This window comes from Squalius cephalus (assembly GCF_949319135.1).
Source record: "Squalius cephalus genome assembly, chromosome: 12".
Taxonomy (NCBI): Eukaryota; Metazoa; Chordata; class Actinopteri; order Cypriniformes; family Leuciscidae; genus Squalius; species Squalius cephalus.
The window spans coordinates 20,762,087-20,775,009 of record NC_137133.1 but is presented as its reverse complement, the minus strand read 5'-3'; the positions used below and the strand labels follow the sequence as shown (position 1 = coordinate 20,775,009).

Sequence of the window (12,923 nt, the reverse complement as noted above, 5' to 3'; positions counted from 1 at the left end):
ATGACATAATTCACCAAGAGGACAATAATCATGCAGTGTCACGAGGGCAGAGCCAATCATAAAGCAGCATGCACGTGCAAGAGAAGTCGCAACAAAAATGTAAACACGTTGGAAAATGTGCAATGAGAGAATTAAGACAGAGCATACCTTGTGGAGACTTCACCATATGTGCGAACCCTTGGGGAAAACAATGAGCGTGATAGACAGAGAAAGAGAGAAAACTTGAGAACACCAATACCAATACTGTTCAGGTATTGAGACCACTCATAGTTTGCTGACCGACAAACCATGGCTATCACACTAAAGCTGAAGCTTTCTGCAATTAAAAAAAGCTTCATCCAGAAAAGAAATTGACAATAACATTTATAATAACAACTCCCTAATCCAGAACAAATGTGCTAATAATTAGGGCTGTCAATTAATTTAGTACAATTACATGTGTGTAACAAAAATACATATAAATAATTACTGTGAAATATTATTACAAATGTAAAACAGCTGTATTATATATTTTAAAATGTAATTTAGTCCTGTGATGACAAAGCTGAATTCTTAGCGGCCATCACTCCAGTCCTCAGTGTCACATGATCCTTCTAATATCGCCATAATCAATCTAATATGCTGATTGGTGAGCTTGTAACATTTCTTATTATCAATGTTGAAAACAGTTGTGCTGCTTCAAATTAATGTGGAAACTATGATACATTTTTTAGGATTCTTTGACTTTTCTGTTTTAAATTTAAAGGGCTTTACTGTCACTTTTCATTTAATTAAATAAAAAAACCTACTAACCCAAAACTTTTTAACAGCTGTGTATGTGTTTTTTGTTGTTGTTATTGTTGTTGATTAATTAATCAACATAATGTAATCAATTTGATTATTTTTTTATATAATTGACAGCCCTAATAGTAATACGTTATTGTAATATTTAAGCAGATTGTGTAATTTTATGCTTTCACACATACAGCCTTTGTCAGAAATTTAAATGTTTAAATATTCATATTTAAATATTTTGCCAGCTTTGAGGGTTTTCCGACTTTTCAATCGCAAATTTCAGTTGAAAAAGTTATTTACTTTTATCATGTCAATTAATTTAGCCATAAAATTCTGCAAACTTGTAGCATTCAACACCAAATAAATTGTGCACTCCCATCTTTCTAGTAGAAATAGGGGTGTTGATGATTATTAATAGAAAATGTATTAATTGTTTTAAATACTTGATTCCTAGAAAGAATGCATAGCTTATGCTAAACGTCGTCACCTCCATGACACACAGCCTTGGCTTGTAAAAATGGAAAGAGCTCAACTTAATGAGGTGTGGGAGTATTTCACTACAAACAAGGATTATGTTCACTGCCAGCACTGTGATAGTGTGCTGAAGTACAACATGACAACAAACACTATGATAGTCTGTCAGGAGAACTGCAAGCTGGGAGGAAATGACCAGTGTAATAGTATGTTAAACACTGTACACACAAACAAGTTTTAATTCGGTGTAATTTAAAAATGCATTGAAATAGCTTACTGAAACCTTAATAGAGGAAAATATTTAAATTAACTGTATGCTAGGGTATGTGGGGTGCATGCACAATGTATTTGGAGTCCTGTTTTATGGCTTCATGTGTGAAAGTGTCTATTAAGTGAATGGAACATTATTTTAATTCTCTTTATCTGACTTTTAGCTAAGTTTATACAGTATGTGATGTGTTTTCATAGCCTAAGACTCACTTACCAGGAGTTTTGTTGACAGCTTTTGAGAAGATGGCACAAAGGGGAAGGAAGAAAGTTCAACTGTTAGACACACTTTTGACTTTGCATGGAGGCTGTCATGCAAAACTTTCATTTTTTAGCTTTAAACAGTTTGTCATGCAAGGGATCAGGACTGTCCCTTGCATGCCTATTTCAAAACAATCCTGTGGAAGAAAAAGTCCATAATATCTGTTCCATTTTCTGAGAAACAGATTGACATTATTGTTTCAAATCACTCCATCACATTGAGAATATCGCTGCAGAGATATTGTATAGTGTCCAGAATGCCACAGTGTTCCTCACATACACTGGATGAGGCCATAAATCCAAGCAGGTTACTAAACCAGCTGTCCAAAGTGGACCATGTGGATTTACGAGGTTGTGAGGTTTGTGGATTTCAGGACATGCTGTGGACACAAAGAATTACTCTCACTGAAGACTCATATGTGAATAGCTATCCAAGTAAATCATCCAAAGTTGTTTTATGTTTCTGAATAAACCAGTTTAAATGAATGCACACTGATTGCATGAGGAGAACAGCACAGTTCAACCAAATAATTACATACTGTAAAACCTTAAACCAGACATTTGAGATTTGAAACTTTAGACTAAGATCAACTATACACTGTGCTTTTTTTTTCTTGCAGGATTGTACGAAACATTTATGAATTTTTCAAACACAGACGCCGTTGAAAAGTTTATGTGTTTCCTGGGAATAAAGTCAACAACCTACCAATTTAACATTTGATGCATTAGCCAGGTGATTTATCCAAAGCAACTTGCACTGTATTCAAGGAATACATTTTCTTTTTTTTCTTTTTTTTTAACGAGTTCTCTGGTAACATTACCTGGGAATTAAATACATGATTTTGGTGTTGCGAGCAGAATGCACTACCAGCTGAGCTAAATGTTGCATTTCATATAGACAATTTAGAACAAACATTTTTAATATTATGCCTGTCCCTGCTTCATCAGAGGGAATTCTTCAGAAAAGCAATTAATCGGCCATTGTTGAACATGTCACACTAAGCAATCAAAGACTGATAATTTTACCAAATGAGGAAAGAAATCTTTTATGATTCCCAAAATTTGCCATCTCAGAAGGCAAAAACTGTACACTGCGCACCCTAGTTAGTATTCCCATAAGCCTCCTTTATTTCTGGCTGGGAAAAAATCATATGGATTTTCTGAAGGCCATGCAAAATCAGTCATCTCCATCTGTTATCTTGAATCTGTTTTCCTGAGCTTTTTTGTCTCTTTCCTGTCGTCCTTTCAGGGTTGGAACCAGAGGATGATCAGTTTATTTGTTAAATAATAGCTGGTCTGCCTGGCTTATTACATTTACAACAGGCTTTTAGGACACACTTGTCAAGCTTTCAGGATTCGCTGGGTTTCTTGGCTTACAGCACTTTTGGTAAATTTAATCAACAGAGACAGTCTGATGTTTCACGTCTAAGTTTAATTGAAAAGTTGAATCGGCCAGCATGATGTGTTAAGGATGATGGTGCTGGTGTCCCCACCAGACTTCTTAACTAGCTTATCTTTCTTCTTTTCAGTATTGTAGTACTCAAATCTGAGTACAGGACCATATTTTCATGGTCTTTTTGTGGTCTGTGCCGACTCGTGCTGCTCGATCTGCTCTGCGCTATTGTTTCTCTGGACAATGTGTGAGCTGTGGAGGTTTGCATGACATTGACGCAAAACCAGGCTTCATTCATCATTTGCATTCACTGTCTGAATCGTTTAGACCCATCTTGACTAAACCCACTCAACCCTTTTCTGCTATGGACTTGACTTGGACTCAACCTACTCAGGTCTCTGTCTGGACTCTGACTTGAATAAACTGGTCTCGACAACAACACTTCCTCCTTTATCAACAAAATGGCTGCTTCTTAGAACAATACCCCTGCCTCCACTGTTAAATAAAAACACAGACGAGTGCAGAACCGGATTTCCAGACAGTGTCACTTTGGCTGGTTACTTGAAGCATTGAGAGACAGAGAAAGACGGTTTATCGCCTTCACGTGACCATATCCCTCTTGATGACATGCTGCTCAGCTTTAATCCTTTGCTCTATTTTTCATCCCCAAACATTTCATCCCAACATTTGCCCGCATTGGGTCAAGAGACACAAATGCCCTGTGCGCCTGAATCAGGATGCTAGTCCTTTTCCACTTTTTTTTTATTGACCTACTTTTGTAGTAAGATTATAGTAACTGTCATATTTCCATGTATATGTTTTAATCCTCACAGCTAAGCCCACAGCGATTGTTTTTACAATTTTTTTTTTTTTTTTTTTGGCATGCTGTTCAGCATTAATTGCTTCTTATCTTGTCAAAGGCTAGGTTAAAAATGTGTAGCTCGTAAGTGAAGAAAATAAGGTGCAGCTAATTACAGGAAAATGGTTCTTTTTCATTGAGCCTCTTAATGGTTAAAACATCATTACTGAGTTACTACTCTTCTTTGTAATGCAGTGTCTTGCAAATAACCGAGATTAAACAGATGGAAAGCTAATGGGTGCGTCTAAAATGTGACAAACACAGAAACATCACAGGGTTTAATATTTTCTTGCTGGAATTCACAGTAAAGTGTTTGTGTATGTGTGTTATGTGGTCTCTGTGATCTCAATAACTAAATGCTGGGGCACAGTTTGCCAATGGTAACCTCTGATCCACATCGCCAGGCCAGACTGAACATGTGTTATACAGCTAAACGCATATTGTTTTAATCTGCCTGCAGTTTAAGACAGATTTCTACATGATAATACTGGTGGTTGCTCTCCAGCTGGGGTGGTGTGGCCCGTCTAGTGCTTTCATACACACTGAGGTATGCGGTCGGCTTTCCTGAGCCATCTGCATGCTCTGAGGGTCTTTGCTAGCCTGTTGCCATGTCTGTTTGCATGTAAAACAAGTGCAGGTTGGACAGATTGCCTATATCGCTCATTACCAAGGGCAAACATTAAACTTATTAAATTATTTATAAGCTCACAATTGTTACTTTCGTACATACTGTGTTTTGACTGTTAAAATGCACCAGCACTAAAAGACGAATTCACTACACAGATAGGTAGTCTGTTTTTTAACTGCTAAGGGCAGTTTTTAATCCACTCTCACAATAGTTTGTTTATTTTTTTATTTTATTCTAAAAGATGCATTCTGTGGAGTAGGCTAAATAAAAAAAATGGTGGAAATTAAAATTTTGATCAAATGATGATCAAATCATTTGCCTCTTTCGTCCTACTAAGGATAATTTCATACTAAAGCAACTGCATCATTTAATGTACATTTAAAATATTCAGTATTTTCACACTTTTTGCATAATTGGTCAAATTATTGTTTTATATATTATTAATTACAGTTTGATTGGGAAAATAGCACACAATATAATATTCTGTGATATTTACAGTACCTTGATCAGTATCTTGTCTCCTTAGTAAACAAGTACACTTTATCAAGGGCAAAACCGTTCAGTGTAGTGGAACTGTCATGATTTTTGCAAAATATATTTTCACAGAATAAATATTGAAATGGTTTATGCTTACTTGAGTCTTTGTTGAGAATATTATAGTTTTAAATGATTTTTATAATGGATTTTCATATTCTACAAATGAAGGTCAAGTATTAATTACTTCAATGAGCTATTTCTTTCTGCCTTAAATTATTATATTGTTTAAATTAATACATTTTTAGCTAACTGTGATTTGTATATGTACATTTCTGAAAAACATAGCTTAGACAGTTACCTCTGATAACAGATCACTCTAAATTGTAATGTGGACTAATGCACTTTTTGTAAAGCGGCTTTGAAGCGATGTGCATTGTGAAAAGCACTATACAAATAAATGTGAATTGAAGGTCTGGCACTAGGACTAGGGTAAAACAATAATATATAAAACAAATTTGAGAAGTAGCAAAACCAAAAGATGATGGCATGTAAAAATTTTTATCTGATCTTTCATATACTGTAATAAAAAATAAAAAGTCAAGCACATTTCAGAGAACGGGTATAGTCTGCTACATCCTCCACAATTTAGCACTTAGAAGAAATGGCTTGCAAACTAGGGAATTGTGGAGTACACATTACATTTAGCACAGCTTTTTGGCCATGTTGGCACATTTTCGTGATTTGCATAATTTCTTTAGAGAATCGAGTGCTAAAAAAACCCAGATAGCAGGCACAAACAAACATTTATAAATGTATTCTTAGTGAATTACCACAAATAGTGAATTTACCCTAAACACAGCCAACGCTGTGAGATTCTGAGAGTGTGTCAGTCCAAGTTTAAGCCCATCATTTGCCCCCATCGCCCACCAGCGAATTAGCCATTTCTCTTTCGTTCCACCCCTAATTACAGAGCGCTCCCATAGCTCAGCAGTGCAATCCGTTATCAGACATGTCCATTAATCTGTGGACACGACTGGGGCCTGATGAAGCCAAGACAGGCCTGACAGCCACGCCTGCGGTCAAAGCATAGGACGGCCCGAGCTAAACCTTTGCTCTGAGATTAGAGGTTCACTAGCTCTACATTTATCACATCAGTTTTCCCTTGAGCAGCTGCTGACTGGCTCCTCATTAAGGGCACTTTTTTAGGCCTGCTGGTCGCCAGAAGGCCAGAGATGCAAGAAACATCCTTCACTGGCCCTCCAGCCCTGAGCGCCCCTACAGATCCAAAGGTGATCTGATCACACAGCCTAATCTCCTGTCGCTGCCGCTGAGGACTATCTCTTAATCTTTATAAAGGAGCACTGAGGCACAGGGCTGGTGTGATCAGTCTAAAGGGCTTGGGTTTGATCACGAAATGCAATAAGTCAGGCATTCAGTTTAGGTTCTATGATTCCCTGCCTGACTGGATGCCCTGAATAAATTGAGATGCTTGTGGAATTATAGACTATACACAGGGCACAACACTAAAAGAGTAATCTCTCATAACCACAGCACCAAAGTCTCTTGGCAATTCAGTGTGCATTCGGAAAGTATAATCAGTTTAGAGACTTATATTTTAATACCTGCTGGTGAGTCTTCAGTGAGAGTAATCCCAAATAGGTCTCAACACTAGTGCAGTTGGAAAAAGAAACTTGACTGTTAAATCAAGAAATTTACTATTATAAGGTAATAGACATCCTAATTGCAGTTCAAAAAGGTTCAACTCTTGAAATTGTGGTGTACCTTCCATTGTCTGTAACATGTGCAGGATCTGGATATTTAATGGGAAAAAGTATAATTTTATCTATAACAATGACCATATAAAACAATAAAAACCAAAGATGGATATCCCTGAAAATATCCCTGTGAAACACAATATATATGTAACATCATTGCAATCATTTCTATAAACTGTCACTCAATCGTACTCCTTAAATGATACAATGAGCAAAATAATTACCGAAAATCAAAACATTTTATTAAATGTAGTCAAAAAACTGATATGTCTTCTAATCAGACACCTTTAATTGCATTACTGACCCCAAAGACTATCCTGGACACTTAAACCACACTTTAAAATGGATGCATTTCATTGCATTAGAACAAATGGCATATTCTACTAACTTCACTTTTATAACTATTTTTGAAAATTGCAAACTACTTTAGTGAATGTATAAAGTCAGTTCCCCTAACTTCAAACAGGTGTCCCAGTAACTTTTTAAAATTATTTTATTAATTAATTAATTTTTTGTTAAACTTTTTTTTTATTAGTGTTTCACTTGAAAGTGTGGATATACTATCTTTAAAAAATTGCATGTTTTATTCATGTAATGACTTCAGTTTTAAGTATGACAAGTGTCTTATACTCTTTGGGTCTACTGCATATCATCATTATGTGAAAATGTTATACTTAGCATGCTTTTTTACATGCTTTTGTACAATCAGTACTGTTTCAATGACAATTTCACAAATGAATGCACCAAGTGTGATTGGAGGTGGGTGAATGAAATTACATATTAAACAGGATTTCAAACAGGCAATATTAAATTCAAGACCCATGTTACTTCCGTAATGCAATGTATTTCCAGTGAAACTAAATGTTCGATCAAAAGGGGAGGGGGGGGGGGGGGGGGGGACTGTTGAACTGCAAAAATTATTAACTTAATGATTTTTTTAATTTGTTTTTCAGCAAAAATATCAAGATAAATGTACTTGAAAGGTAACACTGCATTCGATATTAAGACCTGATTTGATGAATCTTGAAAATAAGTGTGTTTTATCTTACTGCACTGCACATGTTGTTTCACTTGCTTTTATTTAAAGGGGTCATGAACTGGCTTTTTTATTTTTTTATATTGTTGTCTGAGGTCAACTTCTGACGTTCGCTTGGTTTTTACATTCAAAAACATCAAAATGAATAAGTAATAGGCTATTTTCAATGGTTTTTATGGGCGTGCCGCATTGAAGACTTGGAAGTAAACACCCACTGCTATGATTGGATAACAGTTTTGCATATTATAATGAGTTTCATGTCATGCGCGAATCGGTGGGCGGGGCTAAACAGGCAGTGTTGAAGTAGGTGTTGATCTTCTTCTGCGGAGGCGGTGTTTGATACCCTTTGACGTCATAGATCCCCACTTTGAAAAACCTGTCGTTCGCTGTGCCTGGTGTCAATAAAAGATTTTATTGGACTAACAAGGAAGTTTTCAGTCCTGAAACTTACAGGATATTCTTATAGTATGATGACTTCTTATATGTCAAAAGCTCAAGGAAAATTTGATTTCTCAGTTCATCACCCCTTTAAAACAAGTGAAAAAATCTGCCAGTGTCACTCTGCCAAGACAAAATAGACTAGTATTAGAGATATATTCTCTGAAAAGTGTTGCTTCTTAAGTACATGTATCTTGTTTCAAATATTTATTTTTATTTTTATTAATATTTATTAAATATATTTTAACAGGAAAATTAGACAAAAATTAAACTATATCGCGTACAGTAATTGACATCAGCGAACAAGAAAAGTCATTTCAGAGTTGAGCATGTCTTGTCATGTCATGTGTTGACTTTGATTTTTTTAATCATTTGCTTATGTTCTCTTGTAAATAAATCACTGTAATAAATTACATACAACTATTGCCCAGACTCGTGCTGAAAATCAAAGGTAAATGTTCTTACCTTCATTGCAGTAATGACCAACATATCCTGTTTTGGAGCAGTCACAGTAAGCTTCACCGTCAGCCATGCTGCAAATGCCTCCATTTTCACAGGGGTTCTCCGTACACAAGCCTTCCATCTCCAACCGGACCTTTTGGCTTCCCAGACGTGTTGGAACCTGATTCCCATAACCCAGGTCTGTAATAATCCCCTTGAACGGTGGCATCTCCTTCGCCGCTGGTAGTGTTAGGGCAGTTGTCCGAATGTCTTGAGGCACTCCTCCGAGATACAGGTCACTGACAATCTTCATGAATTGCCTTTGCGGTTTCACCTCGTCCATCTTGGATTCTCCATCCAGTACCAACACCGTTCGCAAGTTGTGCCTGCTGATGGTTGCAAAGTGCCAGCGACTGTCGTTTACCATCTTGCCAGAGGTTATAGTGGTTTCTGCACAGTCCACACTAAAATGCAACTTTAGCTTGCCTTCCTCAATGCTCAAGAGAAGGAAGTCACAATATCCTCCATCGTCAAAGTAGAGAACCAGAGCGTCTGATATAGCTGTTTTGAATTGAAAGCTGAGGTCACTTCTGGTGCTGGCGTCCCAGCGAAGATAACGTGCCCATTGACCCTCTAAGCCTGTGAACTCCAGGCCCAAACCGAGACTCAGGAAGGTACTGAGCAGCAATAGTACACAACTGGGCCAGCAAAGGGGAGGCATGGTAACCAGTGATTATGCTACAAGGGATCCTCTAGCAATGAACAAAATAAAACTCCTCAATAATATTTTATGGCAAATTACGTGGAGGTAATTGAAGAAACATCAAATCCTTTAGGTGATAACCATATGGATGAAGAAGGTGAAGTCACTGAGGCTCTTGACACATGCTATCCTAAATCCTGTTTAGGGGTACCAGACCGAACAGCCTTGAGATTAGAACTGGACCACTCAGATACACTTATCTATAAGAGAGGCTTTACAGATTATGCTCCCTTGAGTCGACTTCCTGGATTAAAACAGAGATGCTCCATACTGGTTCTGATTCTATTATATCGCCACATTGGGACTTTTTTGCCTGATCTGTAAAGGGACAAAAAAAAGAGACAAACATCTTTAGGGTCATTATGTACATTAAATATACAGACAAATATACTACATACAGTGAGCACCTTTGTACTCCCTTACACCAACTGTTCCTTCAGTTCTGTGAGTTATGTTTAATTATGTTTAATCAACTGACAATGGCACAAAACAATTTGTATATTGCTTTGTTAAGCAACATGTCATCTTTATAATATGACGCTTATTTGTTTTCACACATAGTATAAATAGGCCTTAACAGTAAAAAATGCTAATTGTTAGTGTGTTGAACAGATATTTTTGAACAAGGCCAATAGTAGTAAAGGCTTTTACTAAAAAATAAAGCTACTATTTTAAAACAAAAATTAATCAGTCACAAATACAGTATTTCATATTTAAAACTGCATTTGCATTTAGGCAAATACAAGTAGTAACAAAATCCAGGGTCAAATATTTGCTGTTTACAACACCTGAGTATTTACAACACACGCGATCGGTTGACAGATGTCTGTCGGAGAGATACTGTACGTGTGTGTCGAATTCCATCCCTCCCTGCCCTGGCTGTTGCTTTTGACATGAAGCCCCCAGAGACAAAAGCCTCCCCAATCGTAGCTGTTCCACCGCGGTGCAACACAATAGCCCCTTTAACTACCTGCCCTGAATAGTTAATCTCTCCCTGGCAGCCAGGTATTGAATTAAGGCAACTGATACCAACACCGTCCCTTGAGTGACAGTAGGTCTTGTCTGTGTTTCAATAGAGAATGAGTGCTCCACAAGATTTGAGAAAGAAAGGTGAAAAGGGTGAGCCGAGTGGCCAGGGTCAAGACATTTACCCATGCATGCCACACTAATAGGCAAGGCATCATGGAGAACAGGTTTTCAGAAGGACTTTCCTGTTAAGTCTACTATACTGTGAACGGGCCGTCCCGAAACCTGATCCTCACGCACGGCACATGACGACTGCCATTGGTCTGGCAAGGAGGATTTATTACAAACATAATGCAGACTATTGTGTTACAAATGATATAGATCTGATCAGAGCTCTCTGAAACAGGAGTCTAAGAGGATTCTTGTTCAAAAGACATTTGGACAGGATTTTTGAGAAAAAGCATACGTTCTATTTAATATGTTCCGTATAATCCATAGAAAATTCACTCAAACAGAATAAGTGTTGCGTTTGGTTCCCAAAAGGCAAAAGAACATGAAAAGCTTACACATATCAGAGGAAAAGTCTGCCCTGAATGATTTAGAGTCATTTCCAGTATGTTTTATGTGAGCAAGGCCACGATGTTGGATACAGAAAACAACAAATAAATATGCTGATTATGTCTCCAATGTTGTGTCAGTCTCAGCTGGGTTTCTCCAGCAAATGTCTCTACAATTCTCAGAATCTGAATTTCTCTTATCGAAAAGGCAATTTGAAAATACCAAAAAGTCATCCAATACCTCCTGACATGCATTCACAAAGAACAACAGATGAGCAAGCCGTAGAAACCTGCAGTGTAACAGTAATGTGCATCTGCACAGGCACTGAAACACACTGTTTTAGATGGGATTCCCAATTAAAGGAATAGTTTTCCCCAAAACCTTATTCTGTCTTCATTTACTCACCCTCTTGTCTTTCAAAACCTGTCTTTCTTTCTTTTGTGGAACACAGGGCCGTTATTTATTGCAAAATGTTGATGCTGGTCTTTTCCATAGAAGGAAAAATGACTGCCAAGCAGCTAACATATGGCCAAAAAACTGCAATGCACTATGTATAGGTCTTATGGACTACTTTTATGAGGCTTTACAGGTTTTTTTGGGGGGGGGTTTGACAGGCTATGGTCTCCAATAGCGAAGCTCAGACATTCTGGCAAACATATCAAATTTTCAAGTCAAATGACTTGGAATAAAACCTTGCCATCTTTTTTCTAAAAGTTACATGGCAAAATATTATCTGAAGGCTGTGCTGACCTTGACCCTGATGTTCAGATCTTTCACATGTTATTTAAATGGGGGATTAAATCTGTGAAATTGGAAATATAAGAAATATATTGAGGAATATATTGAGGACAGAAAAAGAAATTGTATTATTGAGCCACAGTCAATTAATTTGTCTGAGGTATTTTCATATTAAAGGGTTAAGCCAGAGTCTTGATATGCTACATTACCATTCATGAAGGCCATGAAAGTTTTGCACTATTAACCAAGGGGAAGAGAAAGAGAGAGAGAGAGAGAGAGAGAGAGAGAGAGAGAGAGAGATGGGGGTTGATCAGGCTGCTGCATACATCCTTCAGTCTCCTCTCTGAGCAATGACAGCAGATCTCTCAAACACACATTAATTATTTAATAAATGTTTAGGTCATGGGAATTATAGGATACAATAAATAGGAAGTGGCAATCTATTTCATGCTGTAAAAAATGAATTTTCAAATTTGCATTAGAAGAATATCGCTATCCCAGAGCAAACACACGAAAAATAAATGCGTTTATGAATACACAATTGTCAGAAATATGATAACATAACATAATGTGATGTTAGTTAACGTCTAAACGCATTTTTGAAACTCTCTATATCTCTTAAAGTAGTTCTGCTTTACCTTATATGATGAAGATTGTACTCCACCGATAGAAAATCCGATTTATGTAAAAAAAAAAAGATCTCGAAAAAAGCGTTAAATCCACATTGCAAGTGATGGAGCGCGGATGGAGTGATGCTGAGGTCAAACCCAGAGTAGTGGGATAACAGGGATAATGCTCGCTCTCCTCCGCTCGACTGAGTTGCTCGAGCCTGTCCTGAGCTCGCGAGCTCGCGGCTCCGCCTACTACTTATATTAAACACGCCATTTAAAGACGTATCGAGACAAATACAACGGTTTCTGTCAGGAATCCCCTTCAGGTATTTTTACATGGGTGAATATCAATTTTTAATCCTGAATTTCACACCATACTTCCCCAGAAGATCTATCGTCTGCACACACACGAAATGACGAAAGCCCCGGATGTGAGCGACTGTGGAACAAGCATGAGTTTTCTG

At 37.3% G+C, this 12,923-nt stretch overlaps 1 protein-coding gene across 16 annotated transcripts in view; it reads right to left on the bottom strand.

Moving 5' to 3' along the window:
* The window catches only part of nrxn3b (neurexin 3b), an 812,755-nt gene extending 800,103 nt beyond the window's left edge, over positions 1 to 12,652 (bottom strand). For all 16 annotated transcript variants that reach the window (XM_079888939.1, XM_079888942.1, XM_079888947.1 and 13 more), the window contains exons 1-4: positions 12,487 to 12,652; positions 8,848 to 9,904; positions 1,733 to 1,750; positions 148 to 177 (exon numbers count right to left, since the gene is read on the bottom strand). In XM_079888939.1, the coding sequence (XP_079745065.1) occupies positions 148 to 177; positions 1,733 to 1,750; positions 8,848 to 9,544 (745 nt within the window). In that variant the 5' untranslated portion in view covers positions 9,545 to 9,904; positions 12,487 to 12,652. The remainder of the gene's footprint in view (positions 1 to 147; positions 178 to 1,732; positions 1,751 to 8,847; positions 9,905 to 12,486) is intronic.
* Between the last annotated feature and the right edge of the window lie 271 nt (positions 12,653 to 12,923).